At 46.0% G+C, this 27779-nt stretch overlaps 2 protein-coding genes across 3 annotated transcripts; one reads left to right on the top strand and one right to left on the bottom strand.

The window, feature by feature from the left end:
• Window positions 1–12596: 12596 nt before the first annotated feature.
• LOC122363547 (WSC domain-containing protein 2-like) lies at window positions 12597–15872 on the top strand. Its single transcript, XM_043332964.1, has 2 exons — window positions 12597–12784; window positions 13706–15872. Exon 2 carries the CDS (start codon window positions 14113–14115, stop codon window positions 15223–15225), a length of 1113 nt encoding a protein of 370 aa, XP_043188899.1. The 5' UTR covers window positions 12597–12784; window positions 13706–14112; the 3' UTR covers window positions 15226–15872.
• A 6347-nt stretch (window positions 15873–22219) lies between these two features.
• Window positions 22220–26882, bottom strand: LOC122363554. Of its 2 annotated transcripts, XM_043332979.1 has the most exons (4): window positions 26405–26882; window positions 24467–24646; window positions 23007–23121; window positions 22220–22707 (listed from the first exon to the last, which is right to left on the bottom strand). In XM_043332979.1, exons 2-4 carry the CDS (start codon window positions 24534–24536, stop codon window positions 22587–22589), a joined length of 306 nt encoding a protein of 101 aa, XP_043188914.1. In that variant the 5' UTR covers window positions 24537–24646; window positions 26405–26882; the 3' UTR covers window positions 22220–22586. The 2 variants fall into 2 exon arrangements, with proteins under 2 accessions (XP_043188914.1, XP_043188916.1); XM_043332981.1 differs by lacking the exon at window positions 26405–26882 and having other exon boundaries at window positions 24467–24723.
• Window positions 26883–27779: the final 897 nt, after the last annotated feature.

Here is a 27779-nt window from a genome sequence, read left to right as displayed (position 1 = left end):
ATTTATCCCATTTTCGGCTTTCCCCGCAGTCCGGGGCAACGCCGAAAAAGTCAGTTATTTGATATTTTTAGTTTTTGCGCTTAACGGTATGCGAATTCATCAAATGCGCCTGGTATGTTTGAAAGACAAAAGACTGGCCTCTCGAATGACGCCAACAAGAATAGCTTATGTTGTCTACCTTGCGTGCTACGGGCGTCAGAAAAAAGTATTCGGCGTTCCCCCAACTTCCCCTACTGCTACTTTACGAGCTGCTACCGTTTATCATGCAGAGATGCCAAACTTTCCAGCTCAAAACATTGGCCAAAGAGAACGAGAGAGAGAAAATACTATCCTAAATGGATGAACTAAGAATCATTTCGTTGAACTGTAGGGGATTGAAGGACTACAAGAAAAGAAAAGATGTTTTCAGCCATTTACGGAATCAAAAAGTTAACATAGCAATGCTTCAGGACATACACTGTACTGAAATTGGAATCCCTTTTTTTAGAAACTGTTGGGGAAACGAAGTCATTGTAGCACCTTACACAAACAATGCGCGAGGTGTGGCCATCTTAGTCAATAGTGTGGATGTCAGCTTCAGTAGCACTTCTTTAGATACAAACGGCAACTTCATTGTCACCAGAGCCAAGATAGACAACTGCTGGGATTTCTGTTTAGTAAACATATATGGACCAAACAACGATGATCCGGAATTCTATAGATCATTGGTTACGCGCATCAATGACTGCATTGCAGACGAAAATGTTCCCCTAATAATTGGTGGGGACTTCAATTTAACGCTTGTTCAGAACCAGGATAATTTCAACTATCGACGACACAACAACACGAGAGCGAGAGAATGTGTTAAGAAGATTATGTCTGAGAAAGATCTCATTGATATTTACAGAATGAAAAATCCCGATGCTAAACGTTTCACATGGAGAGTTAACGGTCCACCAGTTAAACAAGCAAGGCTCGATATGTTTCTTATTAGTAAAAGTCTGGAGGGGTACATTACGAAAACTGATATTTTACCAGGGTATCGATCTGACCACTCGATAGTAACGCTAGATATGAATTTAACGCAACAAACTAAAGGAAGGGGCCTGTTTAAATTTAATGCTTCCCTCTTAAATGATAAAGGGTACGTCAAAGTTGTAAAGCAGACTATACTTGGGGTAGTTCGTGAATATGCACTCCCAGTTTACGAACCGAAGTATGTAGACTTAAATCCAGCGACAGTGCAAATGTCGATAGACCCTTCCCTTTTCTTTGAAGTTTTGCTTCTTACTATACGTAGGGAAACGATTTCTTTCGGAATCAATAAAAGGAGAACCGAGCGGAAAAGAGAGGAAGAATTACAAGCCTCCATTGTAATGAGTGAGAGAGAAGTGGATCTCTTTGGAGATCCCGAGAAAATGGAGGAGCTGCAGGAACAAAAAAAGGAATTGGAACATCTAAGGGAGCATAGGCTCAAGGGAAGCGTTATTAGATCGAGAGCAATTTGGAGGCAACTCTCTGAGAAGCCGTCAAAGTATTTCTTAACGCTAGAGAAAAGGAGATTTGACAGCAAGAGGATTGCGTATTTAAAAACCAGGGGCGGTATTAAAGAATCTCAAACAGAAATCTTAAGAGCCTTCAAAGAATTTTTCCAGAACAAGTTTAGCAACAAAGATGTTACATTAGACGAGGATGAGTGCAGCGAGTATTTAAATGACATAGAAACTAGAAATATAGGGCCGGAAGAGAAATGTGAGTTGCAAAAGCCAATCACTGTCGAAGAGTTAGGGAAGACGCTCATGTGTATGAAAAATGGAACTTCCCCCGGTAGTGACGGTTTCACAGTAGAGTTCTACAAATTTTTCTGGGCTGATTTGAAGTCATTTTTTATAACAATGTGTGAGCATTGCTTTCGCAAGGGGTCTGTCTCAAAAACAATGAAGGAGGGAATAGTCGTACTGCTCCCAAAACCAGGCAAACCACGTGAGTTAGTACAGTCGTATAGACCTATAACGTTGCTTAACGTGCACTATAAGATTATATCTGCTACGATCGCAAACAGATTAAAAATTGTACTAAACGACATAATTGCCGCAAATCAGACTGCTTTCCTCCAAAATAGGTTTATAGGAGATAACATAAGGCTTATATACGATACGATTCAATGCATGCAAGATGAACACGCATCAGGTAGGGGAGAGCGGGGAGAGTTGTATCATGTCCAAGTTGTATCAGGGCGAATTGTGCCAAACTTATACAATAGTTGGCGCTCGTGACACGACCAGCCGACGAGGTTTTCCGGGCGCCATCCTTCCTTGTTCTGTCGTGTGGCTGGGTGGACGCGTCTCGAGGTGAGAGCCGATTTTATGTTTTTTTTAATGTCATTCTAAAAAAATAAGTTGCAAGAAAATGTGTGTTTTGGGCATTTATATTTGCACGAAATTGAAAGATCTCCGTAGCGGTGGTGAGGGTAGGTTCTAAGGCTGCGTGAGTGAAAATGGATTTCTCCAGCTGTCCGCTGTTTTTTAGCACGAGGATGTTTTTCCAAGATGGCGGCGAGGTACATGTTGTATCAGAGCCGGGTGGGGTATGTTGTAACATGTATGTATGTATGTATGTATGGGTATGTTGCTTTTGATCGCAAAAGCTAAGCCCTGGCTCGCGTTTGTAGGTAGCTAGTCAATACTCGTTCCATTTCGGCACAATGTGTTGGCTTCTTTGCTCTTAACGGGCCACTTTTGCGTCTAGTCTGTTGATGTTTCGTTCGTTTCGATGTTTCGTTCGGATTGACCCAAGTTTGGTCTAGTAAAAGTGAAGCCTTTGAGCATATACATTGTATTAACCCCATTTAATGTTGTTGTTATGTTCAAAACCAGTAGCAAGCACACTCCCTGAAACGTGAAATAGTGATACAAATTACCCCACCATGTGATACAACTCACCCAAGCCATGGGGCAAGTTGTATCAAAAACATTGTTCTATTCGGCAGACCGTAGAAGAAAAAATGGTAGAGGTAGCGGAAAAATTACTTTGCACAAAAAAGCAGAAGAATCAAGGAAGGAGATAGTATGGAAATAATGAGTTTATCACGGATAGTTACGAGGTTATGGGTCTCGGAGTAAAAACTGATACAACCCACCCCACTCTCCCCTATCCTTCTTAGTCTCGACATAGAAGCCGCCTTTGACTCTGTCAGCTGGAGATTCATCAGAGACGTACTACAGTTTAGGAAGTTTCCGCCTTATATAATACAGTGGTTTGATACGCTGTATAAGGGGGCATTTGCAAGAGTCCTTTATAATGGTCACCTGTCAGACGAAATCCAACTAGGTAGATCATGTCGGCAGGGCGATGCATTAAGTTGTTATCTCTTTATATTAGTAATGGACATACTGGAAAGGAAAATTGAGCAAAATCGAGACATTGAGGGACTGAAACCAGCAGGGACGGATGTAAAAATAGCAATGTATGCGGATGATACTGTTTGTTTCCTGAAACCTAAATTGCAAAGTTTTAATGCACTATTCAGTGAGCTTGGTTGGTTCGCCAAATTCTCAGGGTTGAAGCCAAACATAGACAAAACAAAAGCGATGTGGATAGGAGCACCCTGCAGCCACAGAACAGAACTAGAGAGGAATATCGAAATACAATGGAGCAGGACGCTCAAAATTTTGGGTGTTTCTTTCGATTCTAATCTGCAAAAGACGGGTGAGGTGTACCTACATGGACAAGATTACTGAGATCAAACGAGAAATAGATAAGTGGATGAATCGCAATATAACATTACATGGAAAGGTAACTGTGATTAAGTCATTGATGCTGTCCAAGATAAGCTACCTTTTGATTTCTATTCCGAATCCATCCTTAGAAGTAATAAAGAAATTGACGACATTGTTATATAAGTTTCTTTGGCATGGAAAGAATGAAAGAATTAGCCGTGCCTCTCTGGAAAAAACAGCCTTATCAGGAGGTGTAGGAATGATAGATATCAAAACGTATATATCCGCCTTAAAAATTAGCTGGCTAAAGAGACTCGTGTCAAAGAACAGTGCATGGGTCAGCATTGCAGAAAATGTCCTGAAAAAAATCGATACCCATATGGCAAATGGAAGCAATCGCTATAAGGAAAAAAGCTCCCGGTATAAGGAACCAGTTTTGGAAGGAGGTTATGCTAGCCCTGGCTGATTTCAAAGAGTGCTTCCAAATGGACATAAGTGATATAACCGCAAGCAATATCTTTTTCTCTAATTACACAAAGTTTAAAGATTCATGGATATGCCAATGGTACGAACATGGGGTAAGGACATTGAACGATCTGCTCAAAGTGGATGGATCGTTAATGAACATCGCAGAATTTAGAAATTCATTCTCGTTGAGGGTGAACTTCCTGGAGTATGCATCCTTATTAAGAAGTCTGCCAGAACAGTGGGTCAGTTCTACAGGAAAAAAGAAAATTACCCAGCCAATCATAGATCTAAAGATTGGATTCATCATTGATCCATCGACCCGCTCTAGTCACTTACACGAAATATTATCAAAAAATAAAACAAAAAGTCATCGCAATAAATGGGAGAGCAAATGGGAGAGTGTTATACCAGACGTAAATTGGACCGAGGTGTACGGATCTTTAATGGAAACTCCATCACAATATAGGGGTCTAAGGTATAAAATGATTACTAGAATAGCTGCCACAAACAAACTGTTAAATCAAATGAACATAAAGGAATCCGGAAAGTGTGATCACTGCGACCAGCTCGAAGACATTTCCCACAAATTTTGGTACTGCCGTAGAGCACGAAGCCTATGGTTAGAGTTGAAGAACTGGCTCGACTTAAAAAACCTTACCAGAATTACAGAGAAAATACGTATGAAAGAAGTGCTACTAGGAGAGGGCAATGACAAACTTGCAAATCATTTAATCAGTATAGGTACTCAAATTTTGCAATCCAACAGAAACCCATCGATATTCACACTTCTGGGCTATCTCAAAGCTGATAAAGAAAGTGAAAAGTATTGGGCTCAAATAAATGAAACAATGGGTGTTTTTGCCGGTAAATGGTCGCAGCTCGATCTTGAAACGGGCGTCTCCCTATGAGGCGAAAGGCCCCCGCCCTACCCCATCCGGGCCAACCCGTGCCCGGCCCCCCAGCATATGCTGGGCAGGCCGGGCCGCCGGCCCGTCCCTCGGACCGCCTGTGGCTCGCGGGACGGGCCGGCGGTTAGGGGGCGCCGCCTCGCGTGAGTAGACGCACCGAGGTGCGGGGCGGCGCGGGCGGGGGCAGAGGTCGGGGTGGCAACAGCCACCACGACCGGTGTTTGTGCACGCACGATGGTGTTTGTTTCCGTAGTGTTGTCCCTATAGCTGAGGACGATGGAGCCACGGGAAAAAGTAGTTCACGCGTCCTGCCCGCCCCTAACCCAACCCGGCTAACCGGAGGCCGACACTATCAAGGGTCGGCCGGCCGGCCGGGCGCGCGGCTCGCCAACCTATCGGGTTGACGGGTCGCGGGCCCGGCCGGCGGCCTGGGGCATCGCCCCAGCGAGAACGGGAATATGTGTAATTTCGCGGGGCGATGCGGGGCGGGGCAGGAAAAAATGTGTGTGTAATGGAAGGTATGCTAAGTGTAAAACCAAAGTGTGCACATGAAAATGTTATGTTGTATTGAAAATAAAGTGGAAAAAAAGTAATGTAGGGTTTTACCAATCTCAACGGTTGGCTTTGACTGTCGATTGTTTAATGCGGAGTGATCGAAAAGAAGATATCAATAGCTTAAGTTGCAGCTGCAAGGGTGACGATACATACATATAAGCTACATTCAAAGTTTCATTGTAGTCTGGCTAATCGTTCCTAAGCTTCAGAAGCAGAACATACCCATGACTGAAACCACACATTACTTCTGCTGTGGACTGTATGTACATGAGCCTGTGATCTGATAACCTTGTGATATTCTAGCTCCTACCGGGACACGTTAAGGTCACCGCTGCTTTACAGTTTACACGATCGTCCATGATGCCACGTTTGTGCTGAGTCCTGGTCGCTCGTCTCTAAAGGCCGCCCCACACTGGACCTCGCATGCGGGTTGCGAGTTTTTGGTTTTTCGGGTTTCTTCAAAATAAAATAATACAATCTAAGCTGAGTGACCCACGTCCCACACTACCATCTAACAAGCGAGTCTGCATGTTTTTAGCTTGCGAGCGACCTTGCATCGCATTCCAATAGTTGATTTTGAGTCAACTTTCGATTTTCCTCGCTGCGAGGTCTGCGAGTTCTGCGAGGTTTGCGGGTTTTTCGTTGGAGTAGAATTTTGGTTCGTTGCGCTGGTATTGCGACTATATGTAAGTTTCTGAAGGTGAACTGGCTTCACTGCATTCATGAAGTTACCATAAGGGAACGGTCTAATCATTACGAGCGAGCGAGCGCAGCGAGCGAAGTGAGTCTTTTCAATATAACGGAGAAATCTCAGTATGAGCGGCCCGGCCCGGCCCGGCCTGTAACGCTTTTGAGAGGCTTATATCTCAGCAACCGCTGGACCGATTGGCCTGCGGTCTTTTTTGTTGGGTAGCCCCATCCCTTCTACCCCGTAATTGACTACTTTTGATACATCTCAGTGACCGTCGCGGCACGTGCCACGTGAAAAGTCAAGGGTGTTCAAGCTGTTTTGCAAAAGTAGTGATTTTGAGAGGCTCATATCTCAGCAGCCGCTTGGGCGATTGACTTGCGGTAATTTTTGTAGGGTAGCAGCATCCCTTCTACCCAAAATAGGATACTCTCGATGCATGTAGGTCACCCCCAGTGCACGTGCAAAATACAACAATAAGAGGTGCCAAATTTGTTCCCATTTCAGTAACTCGGTAATTAATGGGGCGATTTCGCTGAAACTTGGCATACAGGTAGGCACCCACCAGGCAATGCATTCCCATGTGTTGCGGTTAGGGTGCTACTGCACGTGCGCACGTGCAGGGGGCGTTTCCAGATCTCGAGAACGGCTGGGCCGATTGCGCTCAAATTTGGTACACGGTTGGGGACCGGTTAGTAGGGTGCCGTGCAAAAGTCATTTTGGACCCCGTTTGCACGTGCGCACGTGCAGAATGCCGCTACCAGATCTCAGGAACGGCTGGGCCGATTGCGTTCAAATTTGGCACACCGCTAGCGACCGGTTAGAAGGGTGCTTTGCGCAAGCCCGTTGGAAGCACCCTCTCGCCCTTCCGCACGTACAGGGATCACTATCTCTCTCGCTCGTTCTTCGCCCAAAAGGCGTTTTACTGGTTCTATGAATTGGTATTATGCCCGCAAACTCAAAACCCGCAAACTCGCAACCCGCATGCGAGTTCCAGTGTGGGGCGGCCTTAATGTGAAGAGATTCAGCAATCTTTCTCTCGCGCTCATTCTTGCGCACTTGTATTATTGCAGAGCTGTCACGTGTGATGGGCTTGGTTGTATGCCACGGTGTTCTTCCCGGAAATGGTCCCCGAGAGGTGAATCTCTGCGTTGGTTTTTGGCGTCTCGTAAATGTTCATTGTACCGGAGTCGCACCATTCTGCCGGTTTCCCCGATGTATGTCTTCTGACAGAGGGTACACGTCAGTTGGTAGATGGCTCAGTCAGTTGTCAGTTGGTTGGTAGATGTGTGACATCGTCCTCGAAGACCCGCCGCGCACGCATGACAGTGAGCTCCTCCCGGGCAGGGTACTACGACCCCCATCACTGTTTCGCCCCTGATGGAGCTAGAGCCTCGGGGAAAAACGAGAATATGCGCCATTACGAGACGCAGCGGGTGTTACTCGATTTTAAGGTCTTAGGTCAACCGGTGACTTCTGAGGTCAGGTCAAGTGGCCCAAGTCATGGGATCGGTTCTTGATAAATAGCTTCGCAATAAAATGGCCGCATAGCCGCGATTTTGGCAGGGCTCAAATAAAGCTCCGTCCTGCCGATGAGGTCGGCGACCACGAATGCTATAACATTTCCCAATGGTGCGACCAAAAACGCGAAATATGAAACAAATTTTGAAGAATATCTTTGAAAAGCTATATAAATATTGGTAAGAATATTGACATAGCCTCAGCATCACTTATGCGCATCATGTTTCATGTAGTCAATTGTTATGGTTATTTCCACGGTACAACCTGGACACTGGACGGTGGGCTAACATACCACTGTTGTAGGATAAACTACCACCTTCCGTACACGGGAATACTACCACGCTTCCCCATCGGCGCTCGTCGGCGTTTTCTGTGCGACCACCCGTGTTAAACCAATGGGGAAGAGTGGTTGTCAAAATCGCCGACGAGCGCCGTTCATTGGTCGCCCACCAGGGGAGGGGTAGGGATAGGGATTCGGGCGCAAAATTTTACTCTTGTTTTTTTTTTTTATGGTGTATTTAGGCTGCGTTCGGACAGCCCGGTCACTGCGTGGAACTTCCACGTCGAGGAATTCCTCACGCAAACGCATTCGGTCAGTGCGAAACGCTATGGCCAAACGGCCGAAAGGCGTTTTCGTGGGGAGCTCATCGGCGTAGAAACTCCACGTGGAAACTGGGCTGTCCGAACGCAGCGTTAGCGATCAAACCACTGCTTTTAATCCATGTTGTACTTAATTGCAGATTCGTGTACATTGGTGGTGCTTGATGTGGGCTACGGGGCTGGGAATAGTAGCATTAGAAGGTTCAAACGTTCCTTTGCGTGTCCGACAACAAGAGCCATGGGCAGTTGGCACTGGGCAACCGGTGCTGCGACCACAATATGAATAAAACTTTTGGTCGGCGACCACCAAACATCTTTTTTGAGCCCTGGATTTTGGCCTCATCGTGTTCGCCTAACTAAGGCGCACCAAATGATATACTTTTTGTTCGGATTAGGTCAACTTAAGGTGTTGACCTCGGTTCAAGGTCAGGTCAGAGCCCCTCAGGCTACGAAGCTTGTCGAAGGAGGTCATACCGCATAACATTCGATTCGTCAAGTCTCCCCGAGTCCATTGGTGGCTTTCCCGTCTCCACCTCAATTTGACCGGGAGTTATTAACGAAAAACTCTTATGACCCTAGTGAAAATGTCAACAAAGCAAACGTGAACCATCGAACATTGCAAGGAGTGAAATCCTGATTCCATGTGCTTGAGATAGTTTTAGATCATCATTCCCGCCACCAAAATAACAATTTCCATATAGTTCCTCATGGCTCATTGACTTATGATGGTGAGGTCACGTGACCGACCTGACCTCACGTGACATTTTGGAAAAAGCCAAGATATAATAGGTATACAAGTTGCGAGACCTGTAGAGGATAACACATGACTGTAAGTGGTATCTTCCTGTAAAATTTCTTTAGGCACTGAGGGCGTTGCGAAGTTACGATATCTGAGGACCGTGCAGAGGTTTACTTATGACGTCATAGGTCAGTGACCTGACCTGAAACGAAAATGCGGTTGGTGTCAAAAGATCTTGCTTGAACCATGCCAAGCTCAGCTCTCTATCTCCGGCATGTTTGTGCTGAGCTAGCAGCTAGCGTGAAAAAAAAACTGCATGGGGGGCGGCTTCGGCCCCCCCCCCTCCCCTCGACCGGCGAGGGTTAAATTTATGTAATAGGCATCAGCAACATGAAAAAAATTATTGATCCTAATGTTTCCAGGCTAATTTTGACCATCATAAACTTGACCTTGATCCTGAACTTTGAGCACAGCAATGGACTCCTCGGAATGCCTTCGTCGATCTCCAACCGATTTTGCCGCATTTTGAGCGATTTACGTTGCGTCTCTCTTTACGGAGTTAGACAGGAAGTCAGACAGGGGGACAAAAAATGTCCCGGACCCTTTTGTTTTGTCACGAGCAACGCCGATACACGCCGAGGAGCAGAGACTTTGGGAGATCAGCAGCACCTGGCGGCGGTATCGTCAATCAGTAGTTGGACAGATGCTCGTCAGTGAGCTCGACACTGGCGCTGCAATCGGCAACGAGGCTGCACCTCGCCTGAGCTAACTTGCGACTCAAGGCCCTAAATACACTTAGGCATTTAGGCACTTGCGACTTAGGCATCCCTTAGGATGCCGGATGACGCTGAAGGCATCCGCTACAAACCTATATTAAAGGTACCCTAGACTGGAAATTTGTGTAATTAATTAGAAAAGAAATACCTTTTAACCCTCGCCCGCACATGGGGGGGGGGGGGCTGCCACCCTCCAGGTAGTTTTCTGCTCTGCACTCAATATGTTTAGAGCTAGAAGACTGATTTTTCGTATAGCTGCTCCTCTATCCTTTCTTGATGTCCACTGAAAATTTCAAGTTTCTGTGGTTTTTGGTTTCGGAGATATGACCTTGTTTTTCAGGTCATGTCATGACCCAAATGACCGATTCTCAACATCTTGCGTTGGCTATGGGCCTTGTGAGCTTTTGTCACCCTGATTTCGGCCTTTTTTGCCAGTCTTACCTCCCACCTATCATGGAACATGTTGTTCGACGATGTACAGATGTCAAGGTCAGGGTCAAGGTCAACCTAGGCCATCTAAAATAATTGCGTTAGGCAAGCTGAATTGCGTTAGGCAAGCTTTTTGAATTGCGTTAGGCAAGCTTTTTGTGAAGTTTTTTGACTGCGTTTTTGGTAAAAGCTTCTCAGATCATGATTTCATGTAATATGGACACATAAACAATCGGTGCTTCGTAGCTACCATAGGTCGGCCAGAAATGACGTCAGAGTGACGTCATGTTCGGCCGATTTCGACGCAAAACATTGAACCACGGCAATCGCTCCCAAGAGCTCAGTTTTTAAGCTAGATCCAATTTCTTTGCATGAGAGGACTCAGAATCGACTGTGCTATCAAACTGCGGTTTTGGATTTTCAAAATTTTGAAAATTTCGAAAATTATATATTATAAAATTCAAAAATTATTTTTTTCACAATGATTTGACTTTTCGAAACAAACCGTAATATTTGTGATAGACCACATGCTTATAACTTACTCTAGCAAGTTGTAGCTAAATATCTTCAAAAATGGCCAAGGTATACGCATCCTATTGCAAAAAATACAATTATAATTTTTTCAAATCAATTTTTCAGTACGTATTTGACATCTTACACCAATATAAATAGCACCATCGTGTTCCTGAGCTCAAACGGCATCCAATAGACACCCTTTTTGTTGAAAAAAATTTAATTTCAAAATTTGACCTTTTTTGACCTGAAAGTGACCTGACCTAAGCTAAATTCAGCTCAAAATGACCTCGAATGACACAAAACGACAACAAATTCGAAATATATGGCCTAAATGGACCATAAAACATGTGTCACGTGACGGACGCATGACATAATATTTCCGTGACCTGTGATGACCTGACCCTGACCTGAAAATCAAAGTACAAGTTTGGTACCCTCAGGGTATCTAAAGCATCTGTTCACGAGTGTGTAAACCTTAACCAAAAATGAGCCTGATCTGACTTGTAAGACGGCGGCCAGAGCCCAAAATGTGAACAAGCCAAAATGCTAATAATTTTTAGTTTGACCTGACCTGTGACGTCATCGGTGACCTTGAGGTTAATGAAATTTGGTTTCGCTCGACATTTTTCCCAGGACTATCAGCCGCCGTTTGAATTTCGACAATCGGCATAATGAGATAGTTTCGGAGATAGGAGGGGGGCTCTGTAGAACCCTCCCCCCCCCCCCCCCCGGCAGCCGCGCTATGGAAAATACCCCAGTCATGCGCGGGTTAAACACTGCACCTATCCGACATAACCATCTTCACGACCACGACTAAGTACCGAGGCATGGACCGAGCCTAGAGCCGCCCTCACGTAGCGGCAAAAACCCGCAGTTCTGTCCGCTCCCGGTGTTCAAGACTGCCGCGTCGCGCGGTCGACGGCCACATCGACCTCATTTTCCCCAATTCTCAGTCGGAGAGAGAGCCGCCAACAGAACAGCTGAGTCATGGCGCATGCGACCGTTTTCGGTCAGCTAGCCGTCCAGCGTCCATGGGAGTTAGCATGGGAGGCGGAGAGAGAGAGAGAGAGAGAGAGAGAGAGAGAGAGAGAGAGAGAGAGAGAGAGAGAGAGAGAGAGAGAGAGAGAGAGAGAGAGAGAGAGAGAGAGAGAGAGAGAGAGAGAGAGAGAGAGAGAGAGAGAGAGAGAGAGAGAGAGAGAGAGAGAGAGAGAGAGAGAGAGAGAGAGAGAGAGAGAGAGAGAGAGAGAGAGAGAGAGAGAGAGAGAGAGAGAGAGAGAGAGAGAGAGAGAGAGAGACGGAGATCATTGCGTTCTTGACGCCTTTATCTTAATTTTCACTTCTACTTCCTCTTCTTTTTGACTATGACTTTGTAACTATTGCACATTTTTAACGTTTCATTTTTAATTCATTACGCCTACCATATATGCAATGCAACGGCTCGTAGTTTACCATTCGATTTCGTAATACCAAGCCGATACATTCCAATACCAACCTAAACCATATAGTCTTTCCCTCCCATCCCTCCCTCCACCTCTCTCTCTCTCTCTCTCTCTCTCTCTCTCTCTCTCTCTCTCTCTCTCTCTCTCTCTCTCTCTCTCTCTCTCTCTCTCTCTCTCTCTCTCTCTCTCTCCGGGCGGCGCGGGCGGCGCGGACGGTGCGGTTGACCCGGCTCGGTGGTGTGCCGGTTCCCCAGCACCAGTAGGTACAGTGATGTCACGGCGGCGGTGGTGCGCGGATGGTGTTGGTGCAGATCAGTGAGCCGAGTGGTGACAGCACCGTGTTGGGATTGGTGATATGCAGGGATGAAGCTGGGTAGATTTGGGGCAGAAGGAAATGCAAAGTGAGCTACCTAGTGCATACTTAACTACATGGAACGGAGACTATAGGTAAGTGAACTATCATTAGCTCCATGAAAAGTTAAAAGCTTTAAGAAGTCAGCATTTATGCTCCTGGCTTATCCAACTATCAATTTGTCTGTGTTTATGTATGCGTGTCGTAGAAATAGAGCGCAAGCTTAAAATCACAAGTTATAAGACGCACTAGCACTTATGAAGCATTGTGGTGTTTGCTTTCCTGTATAGCAGTAACCCAACAGTCAAACCATTTAACCACTCATTGCGCGTTACTTGATTGACTTCTGACAATACCGAAAACGTTTTGTGCAAAGATACAGTGCTTACTTTGGTGCCGTCTATATTTGCTGAAAACCTTCGGTCAGTGATTGTTAAGCGCAAATGTTGGCTCAACCGGCGGTGGCTTCCAGTGCACTGTGCAGTGTGCATGTTTGCAGAGCGCAGGTCATGACTGCAAGAGCAGTGATAGAAAAGCTATGCATAATGCATGAATGCGGTTGAGCTATCTACCAAAGCCTACCGCGGAATGTTTCCGTTCATCGCTTTGAATCATTACATTCACAGTGTCAATAGGACAGCGACAGTGGCGGATCCAGGGGGGGGGGGCAAAATCGGCATTTGCCCCCTTCCAAACGGCATAATTTTAACATTACGTCTATGGACGATGCATGGAAAGAATCGATAAATTGTTATGGTTTGCCCCCAACCCCAAAAAAAAACTCTGAGCTGGATCCACCTCTGGACACCGATAGGTTGTTTTCGGCGTGCCGAAATACCATGGATGGTATTGATGTGGAAGTAGATAACCATGCTTATGCGTCGGTCACATTAATATCTCACTCAGTTACTTGTTACTTAGCAATGCACTCACCCAAAGTGCTACCGTTTGAGTACAATCCTCTTTGTGGTGCATCTACACCTGTAGGGACTGATCAGATGCATTTCTTTCCGCAGGTGGAAGTGTGAACGACCCAGACATGCCCCGGGTCGTGAGACCAGTCCGTTGATCGGTCGATGACGGATCGGATTGTCCCGAGCTCAATTCGTGAGAGTGATTACCGCGTTATTAGTTCGTGATCTTTTCGTGATGGCTCCTGAATATTCCGATGTTCGATCGCTCGATTAGCCTGTGATTTGTACTTATCGGTTGATTTACTCGTATTTCGTGTTAAATACGTCATCAGCTCGTGACGACTGGCCGGCGAGCAGATTAATCAGCATTTTTTCTGTGATAGGTTTGCGATTGGTCCGTGAGTTCCTGTTGTGTCGCTTCGGTCTGTGAATGTTCCGTGATTAGTTCGTGATCGGTCAGTGATCCGTCCGTGTTAGTTTGTGATCGGTCCGTGATCAGCACGCCAGCCATGTCTGTGTTCAGGCCGCTGAGGTCGCTACTGGTGCCGCGGCACATGACGCGGCTCCTGATCACCATCACTGGCTGCGTGCTGCTGACGGTGCTGCTGATCCAGCCGGGCCCCGGCTGGGGCGGAGGGTCCCCGGAGGGACGCCATCGGGGCCGGCTCATCTCCGATCTCTGGGCGCGCGGTCTGCCCGAGCAGGCGTGGTTCGCCGGCAACCGGCGCTGCGCCCACCTGGTCACCCGGTTCACCCGGGATCGAGAGATGCCGCTCGTGTACCTGGCCTCGCTGCCGCGCTCGGGTAACACCTGGGTGCGGTACCTCCTGGAGGCATCCACCGGCATCTTCACATGCGTCGGCGGACCCGAGTACCACCAGTACCGCAACGTCTCCAACCGGAACGCCTCGCGCACACCGGAGCAGATCTGGCAGGTGAGCCGCAAGGGCTTCAACCAGTGGGTCGACTTCGGCTACCTGGGCGAGCTACTGAACTGGACGCAGGGCAACACGCTGGTGGCGCGCAGCCAGACCTGGCCGCAACCGTGGTCGGTCAGGGAGGCCAACCGCATTGACGATACCCTGCAGCACCCGCTGGCCGCGTTCCCGCCCGGACTGCCGCGACGGGCAGTGGTCATCATCCGCGACCCGTTCCGAGAATTCATCTCCTGGAAGAAGTACGACCACACACACAGCATGGTGAACGAGGGTGATATGACCGAGCTGTACCACGGCCCCGAGTGGCACCACTTTGTCACCTACTATGCGCGCGAGTGGTACGACCTGTACTCACGCTGGATCGAGTACACCGATGATGTTTACATCCTTCACTATCACCGGCTGATGAGCGATACCATGGTGGAGCTGGGCCGGATTTTGCGCTTCCTCGAGGTGGAGCCCGACCCGGCGAGACTCGAGTGTGTGAGAGGTCACCTGGAGGGTCGCGTGCACAGCCACCGACACGGCGTGGTGCCGGACAATGTGACCTATCCGACTCGACTGCGGGCCGAGGTGTGGAGGCACGTCCATCAGCTCAACCAGGACTTCAAGGCCAGGGGCTGGCAGCCGCTGCCGCTGGACAGCTACTCGTTTGCCGACCAGTTCGCGGATATTGGCGTGTGAATGCCAAGACATCGTGTCGCGTACGCTTTGCTGTCAGACACTCTGCAGGGAGCTTTTATTCAGGTATAGCGTGCAGAGTGGAACCCCTGCGATGCCGGATCCACGGTGCTGCTCAGAAATGTCGCCAGTGAATAGTGTGTGCTCTTTCGCTTTTGGAAGGGGATCGGTACAGTGCGATGCGGATTGTCATCAGATCAGGAAGAAAAGATACTTCATGTGTATAGTACGAATTGAAAGACGTAAGCGACAAATATTAGCTGCATGGGAGAAAGCAGCACAATATGAAATGCAAAGAAAGTAGTACATGCTATGAAACACACTACTCTAGGGGTTAAGATTTTATCTGTAAAATCTCAAGGCCTAGGTATCTATGATCATGTGCGAGTATACCTATGTGATGCCATATAGGTGTCTCTGGTGTGATATTCGATATTATTACTGCAGATAAATATACCGGGTGGCCCAGAAAAAACGTTCCCAATTTTAAATCAATATTTCTCAGAAAGCGATAAAGATACAACATTGAAACTTCCAATAGTCAATGCGACATGTATTTTAAGTGAATGGTATGATTTTTATGTTATTCGGTCAATTACTTTTTAAACGGTTCGTGTTTCTAGCATGCCATGTAAAAATCACTTTTTTGCTCTGTTGTTTACCAAAAATGTGAGTGAACGGGCCACTTCCATCTCGGCACCACGGCCTACAGCCATGAATGCTACTGGCAACTAGTCTCATTGGTGGTTCAGGCCTCAGGGTGACACATTCCCTCTAGCTTTTTTCCTTATTCGGTCGATTTACTATTTGATCTTCTTGAAGGGAGGGCGATCAGCAGTAACCCATGCACCGTGCCACTCCTTCGCCTCGAAACAGGACTTGTGTTGAAACGAATGGCATCCATTAACACAACTTTGGCTTAGTATTCGAATATTTGGCACATAAGTGTGACAAAAATATATGAAATAGCAACACACGTGCTGGTATCATTCAAGCTGTTCTATTTTTTTTTTGTATTTTTTCTAACATGGTACGTCTAAGCCAATCATTAGTTCCGTTCAACAACGGCAAAAAAAGCAAAAACGTCTTACTTGATTCAACATAAGATTGCTGGCTTGAAAATGATGGTACAGTGTTATAATTTGACATACCAATGCGCAAAGAAGTGACGCAAACTTGATGAAAATTTTGACTGGTTACTTGCACTCGAATTTGAGATATAGGCCTCCAAAGTTCGGAACGTTTTTTTTGGGCCACCCGGTATGTATCTGTATATAGCTGGATGTAACATAACGTAGAGAGTAAGAAACCATATTTGATAACGAACCGAGTGCCAAACCAGCACACAGTTCAATGGGCCATGGCCATTGGCCACTATTTTCCAGTACATTACCGTAGCTGACCAGTGACCACTGTTCTTATCAGAGTATATAGACGACCTATAGTAGGTACATAGGTTTTTGTAGTAGACCGTGTTCACGAATCTCTCGGCCCGCTACCTGCGACCTACCTCCCATCGTTCTGTTGCCGCATCATGGGAGCAGTCATGTGGGCCGCGTACAGTTGTGGGTCACTAACGGTTCACCGGCGGCCGGCGGCCGGCCGGCACGGAGCCTGGAGGCCGGCTTACCGACACCGTTAGGGCGACGGGCGGAGCCGGAGCGTGGCCGTCACAACCATCCGGATCGAACCCGTGTTCGGAGAGTACCGCTGACACCTTCCCAGCTCGCACTACATGACTTGAAAAGAGAGTGGGCGATGGGGGCACATACATAGCATACCTTACGAGGGCCGTCGATCATCGAAAGATAACTGCGGACACCGTATAGAAGTGAATGCCCTATTAACCCGCGCCCTGCTGGGGGGGGGGGTGTTTGAACACCCCCCCCTTGTGGTTTTTCGCGAATATCTCAAAAACGGCGGCGCGGAGCGCCGCCGTTTTTGGTACACCTTATCATACATCAATTCTACACATGTTGTGAAAATTTCAGACCAAGGTCATTCAAGGTCAGGTCACCAGGTCACTTGAAGTGACCTCACCTCATAAAAAGTTTCAATGTCTGTCATAGCTACACCGAGTGACCGATCGCTTTGAAACTTTCAGCGATTGCTAAGAGCAATAGCATGTACAAAATGTATATCTCAGAATTTTGATATCAATGACCTAAGGTCAGGTCAATTTTGCGACCTCCCCATTATAAGTCAATGGGAGAAAATTGAAATGCGCCTCTTTTGGACAAAAGACATTATAAACACTCCCAAACACCGAATTACAAGTGGTTTAGACACACTGAACATGAAAATGGTGTCCGTGACCCTTGTTTATGCCCTGAGGTCATCTTAGGTCACGAATGGTATCTAACAGTTTTTCGCAAATAACTTTTGATAGAGGCATGCTAGAGCGATGAAAACGCCTTAGATGTGTTCAGCTCGACGATACGGATCGACTGATATGCAACATGACCCTTTCCGGTCAGGTCATGACCTTGACCTGAGGTCAAATTTTCAAGTTGACCTTTCAAGGTCAACTCATAGTTCATTCGATGCGTCTTGACGAGAGGAACACAATGCCGGTAAAAGTAAGCTCGTACAAGGCTTGAGTCAAAAGTTATTGCAGAAAAACTGTTTCCGAAAAAATCAGCTATTTTTGCAGTTTTTGCCCCCTGCAGGCAAAACCGTTGACGTTAGGTCAAATCTGAGAGAATTACTCAGAAACGGCTTTAATAGGGCTATCGAATGCGCTTTTCCGCGGCGCTGTAGCTCTATTGGTTCTCGAGTTATGCGTTGGCTTCTTGGAAATTTTCGACATTCGACCTGGAAATCGGCGAAATTTTGCCTTCAATGACCTCTGGTGACCTGACCTTTGACCTGACCAAAAAATTGACCGAAGTGATTTCGTCATTATTTTTGACGCTCTTTCGAACGCCGCCTTCCGCGTATCGCTACGTGGCCCAGGAGCCGAGTTACAAGGGGGGGTGTTCAAACACCCCCCCCCCCCCAGCAGGGCGTGGAAATCCAGGACCCCCAGCCGGGCGCGGGTTAAATGAAGAGCGTTATGCAATATCCCGTTGAGGTATCAATTTCCTCCACAGCGGCGCCGTGCGCACTATATAATTGTGTCGTTTTACTGCAGCTGAAACGCGAATCTGTCGGCTTCAGTGGCCTCCGCGTGATCGATCTAAGTCATTGGATACACCATTAGGCCGTTTGAGTAAGGGCTGACGCACTGTGGGCACCCATAATGCGTCACTGGCAGTGCACCGTGACCAATGTCGCGTCTGAAATGCCTCTCAAGCCTTAGCTGTGCAATAACGTAAGCAAATGCATGCATGCAATTTTAGTGCGAACGCCTTACGCCTTACGCGACCGCCTTACGCGAACGTCTTACGGATTTTGGTAATCTGCAAAACTTCGACGATCATTGATCACTGATTAATATTGAATTATAGGTATGACGGAAAATAATAAATTATTAGTCTAGAGATCAATCATTTTGGCCCCATGTACCTAAACGTAATAATTTAACTGACGATACTGCTTTCAGGTATTAGAACGTTGTGTTCAGCATTGTTAATAAGATTAGTTATTAGAAAGATGAAAAATAACCTGTTGCTCATTTCTATCAGAAATAGAAAAATAAGCCAATATACCGGGTGGCCCAGAAAAAACGTTCCCAACTTTAAATCAATATTTCTCAGAAAGCGACAACGATACAACATTACAACTTCCAATAGTCAATACGGCATACATTTTCAGTAAATGGTATGATTTTTATGTTATTCGCTCAATTACTTTTTAAATGGTTCGTGTTTCTAGCATGTCATGTAAAAATTACTTTTTTGCTCAGATGTTTACTAAAAAAAAATGTGAGTGAACGGGCCACTTCCATCTCGGCACCACGGCCTGCAGCCATGACTGCTACTGGCAACTAGTCTCATTGATGGTTCAGGCCTCAGGGTGACACATTCCCTCTAGCTTTTTTCCTTATTCGGTCGATTCACTGTTTGATCTTCTTGAAGGGAGGGCGATCAGCAGTAACCCATGCACCGTGCCACTCCTGCTCGAAACAGGACTTGTTAAAACAAATGGCATCCATTAACACTATTTTGGCTCAGTATTTGAATATTTGGCACATAAGTGGGACAAAAATATTTAAAATAACAACACACGTGCTGGTTTTATTCACGTGTTCTATTTTTCCATTCTTTTTTTCTAACATGGTACGTCTAAGCCAATCATTACTGCCGTTCAACATCGGCAAAAAAAGCAAAAACGTCTTACATAATTCAACATAAGATTGCTGGCTTGAAAATGATGTTACAGTGTTATAATTTGGCATACCAATGCGCAAAGATGTGACGCAACCTTGATGAAAATTTTGGCTTGTTATTTACACTCGAATTTGAGATATAGGCCTCCAAAGTTCGGAACGTTTTTTTTGGGCCACCCGGTACATGTATTCGGGCGTGGCCCTTCCTCCGTGGTACAACATCACAATTGTGATCTTGTACCACTCAGGAAAGGCCACACCCGAATTATATTGGTTTATTTGTCTATTTCTGATAGAAATGAGCAACAAGTTACTCTTCATCCTTCTAATGACGATACTGACTTTAGGGTCAGTGTACTTTAGGCTCGGTACCTTTATAATATTATTTGAGGTCTTGGGTTGCTGGGCATTTAGGTTAACCCGCGCCCCAGTGGCGGTCTCGGCCAACTTCGCCCTAGTGGGGGGGGGGGGGGGCATATGTTACCACCCACCTCTAACTCAAAAACTATTAGGGCTAGAAAGACGCGGTAAAAAGCAGTCGATAGCTCTCAATGCGTACGTTTGAAAATATTTCAGTCATTTTTCATCTTAAAGCAATATTGGGGTCACCAGAGATCATCAAAGGTCAAAATTTGCCAATTGTCATTATATTTTTCAGAAAACATGCCGCTATCTCAGGAACTATGGTAGCTAGAAAATTACATGGAACGGCAAACGATAGCTTTTGAACTCTTCTTTTGATAAGGTCATTATCAAAATTGACCTCAGGTCAACGGTTTAGCCTCCAGAGGGCAAAAACTCCAAAAATAGCTGTTTTTACGAAAAATGTTTTTCGACAATAACTTTCGACTACAAAAGCCACGACATTTCTATTGCTAGAATCGTGTTCCTCTCGCCGAGACGCGTCGAATGAACTATAATTTGACCTTGAAAGGTCAACTTGAAAATTTGACCTCAGGTCAAGGTCATGACCTGACCAGAAAAGGTCATGTTGCATATCAGTAGATGCGTCTCAACAAGACAAACACAATGAGACCATCCCCAGCGTTCTATCTCTTTCCAATCGTGAGTTATTGGCAAAAATATGTTCGTAGCCTCAAATGACCTCGAATGATCTTTCTAGAGGCTATCAGCAAAAATGACACCTTGGTCATCACGGGTGGTCCAAATCACTGTGATTCTGAAATATTTTGACTGTTCCTATGCGTACACATGGATCTAGAGGCATTTTCATTTTTCTCCATTGACTTGTAATGGAAAGGTCACGCCACTGACCTGACCTTAGGTCACGGATATAAAAAATCCGAGATATGCAAATTGTAGGCACCCACAACAGCATGCAATCCATCAAGTTTGAAACCTTTCTGACAAACACTGCAGGCTGGACATGATTGCAAACTTGTTTAGGCTTGCTCAGTTAACTTGACCTGGTGACCTGACCTGACATGACCTGGGGTCAAAAATTTCACACATTGTCCAAAATTGATGTACCAAAAGCTACCCCAAGCGGCGCGGCGCTACGCACCGCGGTTTTTTATTCACACGCAAAAAACGCGACAGGGTGGTGACATATGCCCCCCCCCCCCCCACTGGGGCGAAGGTCAAGCTGCTTTTAACATATGTTGATTGTTGATTGTAGGAAGTTGAAGGCATTCGCATTTACAACAGCCTACGCCTAGCTCAATCTAGCCCGAAAGTTTTCTTCTGAAGGGCTATCGTCCTGTCAAATGTGTCTCTTGTATCTCGTTAAAGCCTAGATCTAAGCGCTGTAGAGAACATTTTGTGAATAAATTGGGCTCCACAAGCTGAGAACTAACTGCTGAGAATAGTTGACTCGGTACAAAAGCACCATAAACACATCCGCCATTCATATATTTCACCAAACACCATGCATAAACAGCACATACACAATACACAATACACACACATATGAGGGATTAATTTAACTTGCCGCCAAAACACTTCACATTTTCCCTTTGCATTACCAACAGAGCATGTATATTTGGCCTCACTATCAATCAGCTCAGATCAGGTACATACACTCTACACCAAGAGATGTCATTTTTACAATATGGTACATTTTGCGCTTGTGAGAGGTCACCGCTCGTGATCTCACGTCCGAACATTACGCTTCTTTGCCTTTTGTTCTGCGCACTATAATCTATAGTGATGTTTTCATAGTAGCCCTGTGGCCCTGTGAGCGGTTTGAGTTACATGCTGCTCTATACAAATTGAGAGGCTCTTGCTTAGGTGAGATTGAGCTAATAGAAATTGGGTTACTTTACTGTATGCATGTAGATTGTAGATCATAGGTATATAAAAATAACTCATACTACAGGTTGCCTGGGTAAGCATTAGTCAAGTCGCTACTTATTGCATTTTTCAGCCCCTGACTGCTTGTGGAATGCACCAGACTCCCATCCTGGACATTTTTATTCGAGGAGCCTTCCTATCGAGCTTACAAAGTCTACACCAAGACGACTACAGAGCTCTATAACATCAGATCCACATGCCCGTAAGTCGCACACATGAATGAGGCTGATATCTCGACACGGCAAAATGTAGTACAATGCCCGGACATTGCACGCACAAACGCTCAACCTTAAACACTAAGTGAATGCATCTCAAATGAAGTCACACACAGCTCATCTCATTGACTCCGACGGTGACTCGAATAACGTCATAGTTCTCCGCAATGTCACCTGTTCTTCTGCTTCCATCCACAGCTACAATAACTTGTTAGCATTTTTGCATGAAAGCAACAAACCTTTTGCCACCCATATGCCATTGCCACTTCGCACAACGATAACTTGCGATGAAGTGGCTGAGCTGTTGGTATTTCGCGAAACTGTCTCTTTCACATGCACTCTGGTAAACGGATTAACTGATTAACGGAATTTCGGTGTCAATACTGTAATAGTGATGTTATGATATAAATTTTGACTTCACGGTAGCAATAGTGATCCATGTCGAAAATGGTGACATCACGGTAGCAATAGTGATGGCACTAATTGCAGCTCTGACGTCATGATGACAATGCTGACGTCATGATATACATGATGACGTCATAGTGGCAATAATGACGTCACTGCAGCTACCGGAGGACGGCGGAGGCTGCTGTGAGGAGAGCTGTGAGACTGAGTGAGCTGAACCAGCTCTGAGAGCCGTTACAGCCGTCCTCCTCGGCACAGCTTTGGAGACAGCCGTGCACGTGTCTGTGGGGAGGCCAGAGAAACGACACCGGTTAGGTTCGTTTGTGGAGGGATGACTGGGACGCAGTGTGTGATGTGTCATGTATGTGGGTAACCGATGAACATTGAACAGTTACGAGATTATTTTAGTGAGGCTGGTGTAAACTACTTTACGTGTGCTACCTAACCTCTAATCCCAATTAACATTCAACAACAAAGCGAACTAATCCGTTAACATCATTTTACAAGCGATATAACTCAGGTAAACTATTACGTTAGCTCAACTAAACTGATATAGCGTTTCGTAACTTTGCTCGGCTCACCTGTCCTGGAAGATGAGTCCGCCACAGTGCACCACTTGGACCACATCGGAGTCGGGTACGAGCTGGCCGCTGTCGAGGGCACAGCCGCGCACCAGTACCCGCTCCCCGGTGTCCTCTGAGGGAGGGGGTACAGAGGGGTGTCACAAACAGCCGCGCACCAGTACCCGCTCCCCAGTGTCCTCTGGGGGAAACGGTACACAGAGGGCGTCACAAACGTCACGTGACATGTGACGTCAAGCAGGTGATGTCACACAAATACGGATGACATAAATACGTGATGTCACATTCATATAAAATGACGCGTAATTTGACATGGGGGGATGTTTATAGTGGGCTCGGAGGCTTGTGCTTCCTCTGATCCGTCAGCGCCCACGTTGAGCCGCACGTGACTTTGTTCATCGAAATCGGCAAGGTTACACAGACGAGCGCATTTTGCCTGGATATATTGCATCTGAGCGCGCACGGCGTACTCGCGCTAGTCGGCTCTTATTAGCACACCTGTGCACGGCTCATTTCCAGTAATCAGCACACTGAGACAGCCACCGTCACACATGTGCCGCTGTGCTGAGTGCTGCTGGGACCACACGTCACCGCTGGTGTCACGTGCCACTGCTGTTGGCGTCACGTACCTCTGGGCTAATGGACAATAATTTGTTGGCGCCGGGCGCGTATGATATGGACATTGGACAGCGGCCTAGCGAACGTGACCTCCGCTGTGTCCTGTGGCCTCTGTGACTGCGACATTTGTGGCATCCGTGACTGCTCTGGATGGTGCCCTGTGTTATGGTCATGGATGGTCGATGGATGACCCTATTTGTGCTGTGTATAGCATGACACTCCTGCTCGTCATCATCAATAATCGCACTTTACTTCAATGAGAGTTGCGACTTACGGTAAGCTGAGCAATGAGCACAGTGCTAAACTTAACTGCAGTTTTTGGGTGGCCCAGCCGGTGTCGTAACAGTGGAGATCGTTATTATTTATCTACTTGCATCAAAATATCTTAAACGAATCTTGAATGCCTATACAAAATCGTAGGAAAGTAAAACAGTTCGAAAACAGGGCTAATTGGGGCTGTTACACGTCTTGCCTTAATTACACTTGGTTTCACCACAGTCCGGCGCTAAAGTCTGGTGCGTGAAAGTTCACAGAGACCGAAAGTCGAAACATTTGTATAGAATATCACGTACCACAGGGGTGTAGGTATTCAATCGGTGGACGCGACACCATGTCAGCGGAAATGTCACAGTGACATGTCACAATATCAGGAGACGTGCCATTTATCACCAGACGTGTGTTTCAGAATCAGCTATGGTATTTCTAAGAAGAAAGATAAGTAGAGCATATAAGCGTTGAACATGACAACGTCAGTTGACCGACCACCCAGCATCAGCTGATGATCATGTGACCCCATCAGCAGACTGTGTCCCAGCTCGTCCCCTGGCGCTCCCGTCACTCACTGAAGACCCCGGCCAGCTTCATACAGGCCGTGGAGGGGAAGAGGCCACTGAGCAGCTGTCGTCCTCCCATGCACGGGGCCAGATCGACAGAACTGCTGACGTTGCGCGTGAACGGGTCCTCGCAGGCTGCGTTATCCCCGCCGCGAGAGATGCACCGGTAACATGAGATAGCCGATATGCCTGGGAATGAGATAAAACGGTCGGTGACTAGTCTGTGGTGGGAGTCATTGTCGGAACGGTCAGTGGTGACTGGTGGGTCCGTCACGGTCAGCGGCGGGACGGTCAATGCAGCTGACACCAAGCAAAGATTGCTTCTTAGATCAAATGACACGCATCACTGAACGCCCGACCCTGACCCGCGTGTTCATTAAACTTCAAAGTTAAATGAACCGTAGATAGCTGTGGGCCCATGTGGCAGCACTGAGCACAGTTTTCAGCAGTGTCCTTCCCATGTCTCTCTCTCTCTCTCTCTCTCTCTCTCTCTCTCTCTCTCTCTCTCTCTCTCTCTCTCTCTCTCTCTCTCTCTCTCTCTCTCCTCTCTCTCTCTCGCTCTCTCTCTCTCTTTCTCGCTCTCTCTGCCTCTCTCCCTCTACCCTCTCTTTCCCTCTGCCTCTCACTCTGTATCTTTCTCTTCCCTCTCCTTTTTGTTCTCTTTTTTAGTTTCTCCTACACAATGCTTTCATCCTTTCTTTTCTTCCTTCCTATGTAGTCACCTCACTTTGTCCCGATTTCTATGCCATCGTGTTTCAAACTTGGACGACTGCAAGCCACGTGAATATCAAATATGGGTATCGATTGTTTCCCGTCAAACTATGCAAATTAAGCTTAGAAGCTCCGTCTGCTATGCCTTTCGCTTTCCGGAAGCCAACAAGGCGCAAACAAGACGGAGAACGGTATATCATCCGAACTCTGAAGTAGGTCTTTGTTCAAGACGGCTGTCGTGATTCTGACAGCAAATTGTTCCAGTAATGCATAACGACAGACAAAACATGGCATGAAATAGTTTAAACAAAATGTTGTCCGATTAGCTCATTCCTTTCCAATGTGTACCTATTATAGTGATAGGTAAGTCTTGAAAGGATATCACATACTTCCTTTCACCTATGCAATATGCATCCAGTTTCACCCAGTGGAGATCAGTACAGATGTGAGCAAAATGTTAGCTAAGCATGATTCCCTCAAGTGTCGAGCTATTCATCGCTGGTATAAGAAAGTAGTTTCTAGGCTAACCATTCAAGGCATTTTAACAACACTGAAAATAAATTCACACCCGCTCCTGGTGTTAACACCTTTTTAGGAAATGTTTACACCCCACCGTTTTTGAGCACCTGCACCGGTGTAGTTTCAACACCAAGCTTTGGTGTAAGCATACACTGAATCCTGGTGTAACACCAGGCACATACACTGGCGTATGGCGTTAAATCACTGTAAGTACACCAGTTTGTGGTGCTACACGACGTCTTTACACCATAAAAAGGTGCTACACCATTAATTTGCACCTTCTTTACGGGTACAAAACAAATACCCTTACACCAATGTGTGGTGTTAGTAGCCAATTGGGTACACCCTCTTCCGGTGTTGTGAAGGGAAGGAGATACACCGGTGTTTGGTGTAGCTGCAGCTCGATGAATTAATATATATATATATATATATATATATATATATATATATATATATATATATATATATATATATATATATATATATATATATATATATATATATATATATATATGTGTATAAGCAGGCAATATATCTTCTTTGAGGCAAGTTTGGTTGAATACGATCGCGTATTTGTTTTTTATCACTTTCTTTTGAAGCTTTTCTTTCTTTCTTATCACTTTCCGGTCAGTTTCTGGCAGCTGGTGTAAAGTATCTCCAATGTTCATACATGCATTATATTGATTTACGTTTTGCGACGCGTTTCGAAGTACTCACTTCGTCATCAGGCATTTACACTTTACACTCTCATCACATTTAACACTTACATTATATCTAAGTTACTTCATACATTTTTGTTGACCTTAAAACAAATGCGATGTGACCTGTCAAAATTCAGTGCACGGTTGTTCGAATCTAGTTCGAAAATTCAAACGTGCTGCTTCCATCATGCAACATCTCCATCTACTACCACCGATCTAGCAGATACTAACGTATCAGAATGAACGAAATGTCTCGTTCACTATACACTGAACAGTCCCCTCCCCACACACACACACACACACACACTTCACCATCACCTCCTATCCTGTCAGCGTGATCCGTCCCCTGTGTTCGCGCTGATCACACATGGACGGGCAGTGTTCTAGGATGTAGGCGGCCTCGAGGATCCTCAGCTTCCACATGTTATTCTCCCTGTCCAAGATGCTTGTGTTGTCCACCATGTCCTGTCTTGTGATGCGCTCACCGTGGGCACGCTGGGAGTGTTCAGCTGGACCACCCGCATCCTGAGGATCCTCGAGGCCGCCTACATCCTAGAACACTGCCCGTCCATGTGTGATCAGCGCGAACACAGGGGACGGATCACGCTGACAGGATAGGAGGTGATGGTGAAGTGTGTGTGTGTGTGTGTGTGTGGGGAGGGGACTGTTCAGTGTATAGTGAACGAGACATTTCGTTCATTCTGATACGTTAGTATCTGCTAGATCGGTGGTAGTAGATGGAGATGTTGCATGATGGAAGCAGCACGTTTGAATTTTCGAACTAGATTCGAACAACCGTGCACTGAATTTTGACAGGTCACATCGCATTTGTTTTAAGGTCAACAAAAATGTATGAAGTAACTTAGATATAATGTAAGTGTTAAATGTGATGAGAGTGTAAAGTGTAAATGCCTGATGACGAAGTGAGTACTTCGAAACGCGTCGCAAAACGTAAATCAATATAATGCATGTATGAACATTGGAGATACTTTACACCAGCTGCCAGAAACTGACCGGAAAGTGATAAGAAAGAAAGAAAAGCTTCAAAAGAAAGTGATAAAAAACAAATACGCGATCGTATTCAACCAAACTTGCCTCAAAGAATATATATATATATATATATATATATATATATATACGTGTGCATGGGTCTGTGTGAACTATGTGACAAGTCCATATGGGTATACTGTGGCTTGCCTAGACCCCATACAAAGCAAAGCATTCCTTAAATAAAGACAATTTATTTTGTAACGTCCGAGACGAGCAATAAACAAATGTTATTAACAAAAATTGCGGCAACTGTGAGTGGCGCTTTCTCAAGTGCACGGGTGGTCACCGGACTCTGCTGACAACATACCAGACCAGACATTTATCTCACACTTATTTATCAC

The sequence above is a fragment of the Amphibalanus amphitrite genome, unplaced genomic scaffold, assembly GCF_019059575.1.
Source record: "Amphibalanus amphitrite isolate SeventyFive unplaced genomic scaffold, NRLGWU_Aamphi_draft 000627F_arrow, whole genome shotgun sequence".
In the NCBI taxonomy this organism is placed as follows: Eukaryota; Metazoa; Arthropoda; class Thecostraca; order Balanomorpha; family Balanidae; genus Amphibalanus; species Amphibalanus amphitrite.
Note: the sequence above shows the minus strand (reverse complement) of the source record. Positions and strands in the feature narration are given on the sequence as shown.

Coding starts and splice junctions, on each gene's coding strand:
- LOC122363554 (XM_043332979.1), bottom strand. CDS start 24,536: ATGGGAGGACGACAGCTGCTCAGTGGCCTCTTCCCCTCCACGGCCTGT. Junction 23,122..24,466: donor GAAGCTGGCCGGGGTCTTCA/GTGAGTGACGGG, acceptor CCCCTCCCTCAG/AGGACACCGGGGAGCGGGTA. Junction 22,708..23,006: donor GGACTCATCTTCCAGGACAG/GTGAGCCGAGCA, acceptor GCCTCCCCACAG/ACACGTGCACGGCTGTCTCC.
- LOC122363547 (XM_043332964.1), top strand. CDS start 14,113: ATGTCTGTGTTCAGGCCGCTGAGGTCGCTACTGGTGCCGCGGCACATG.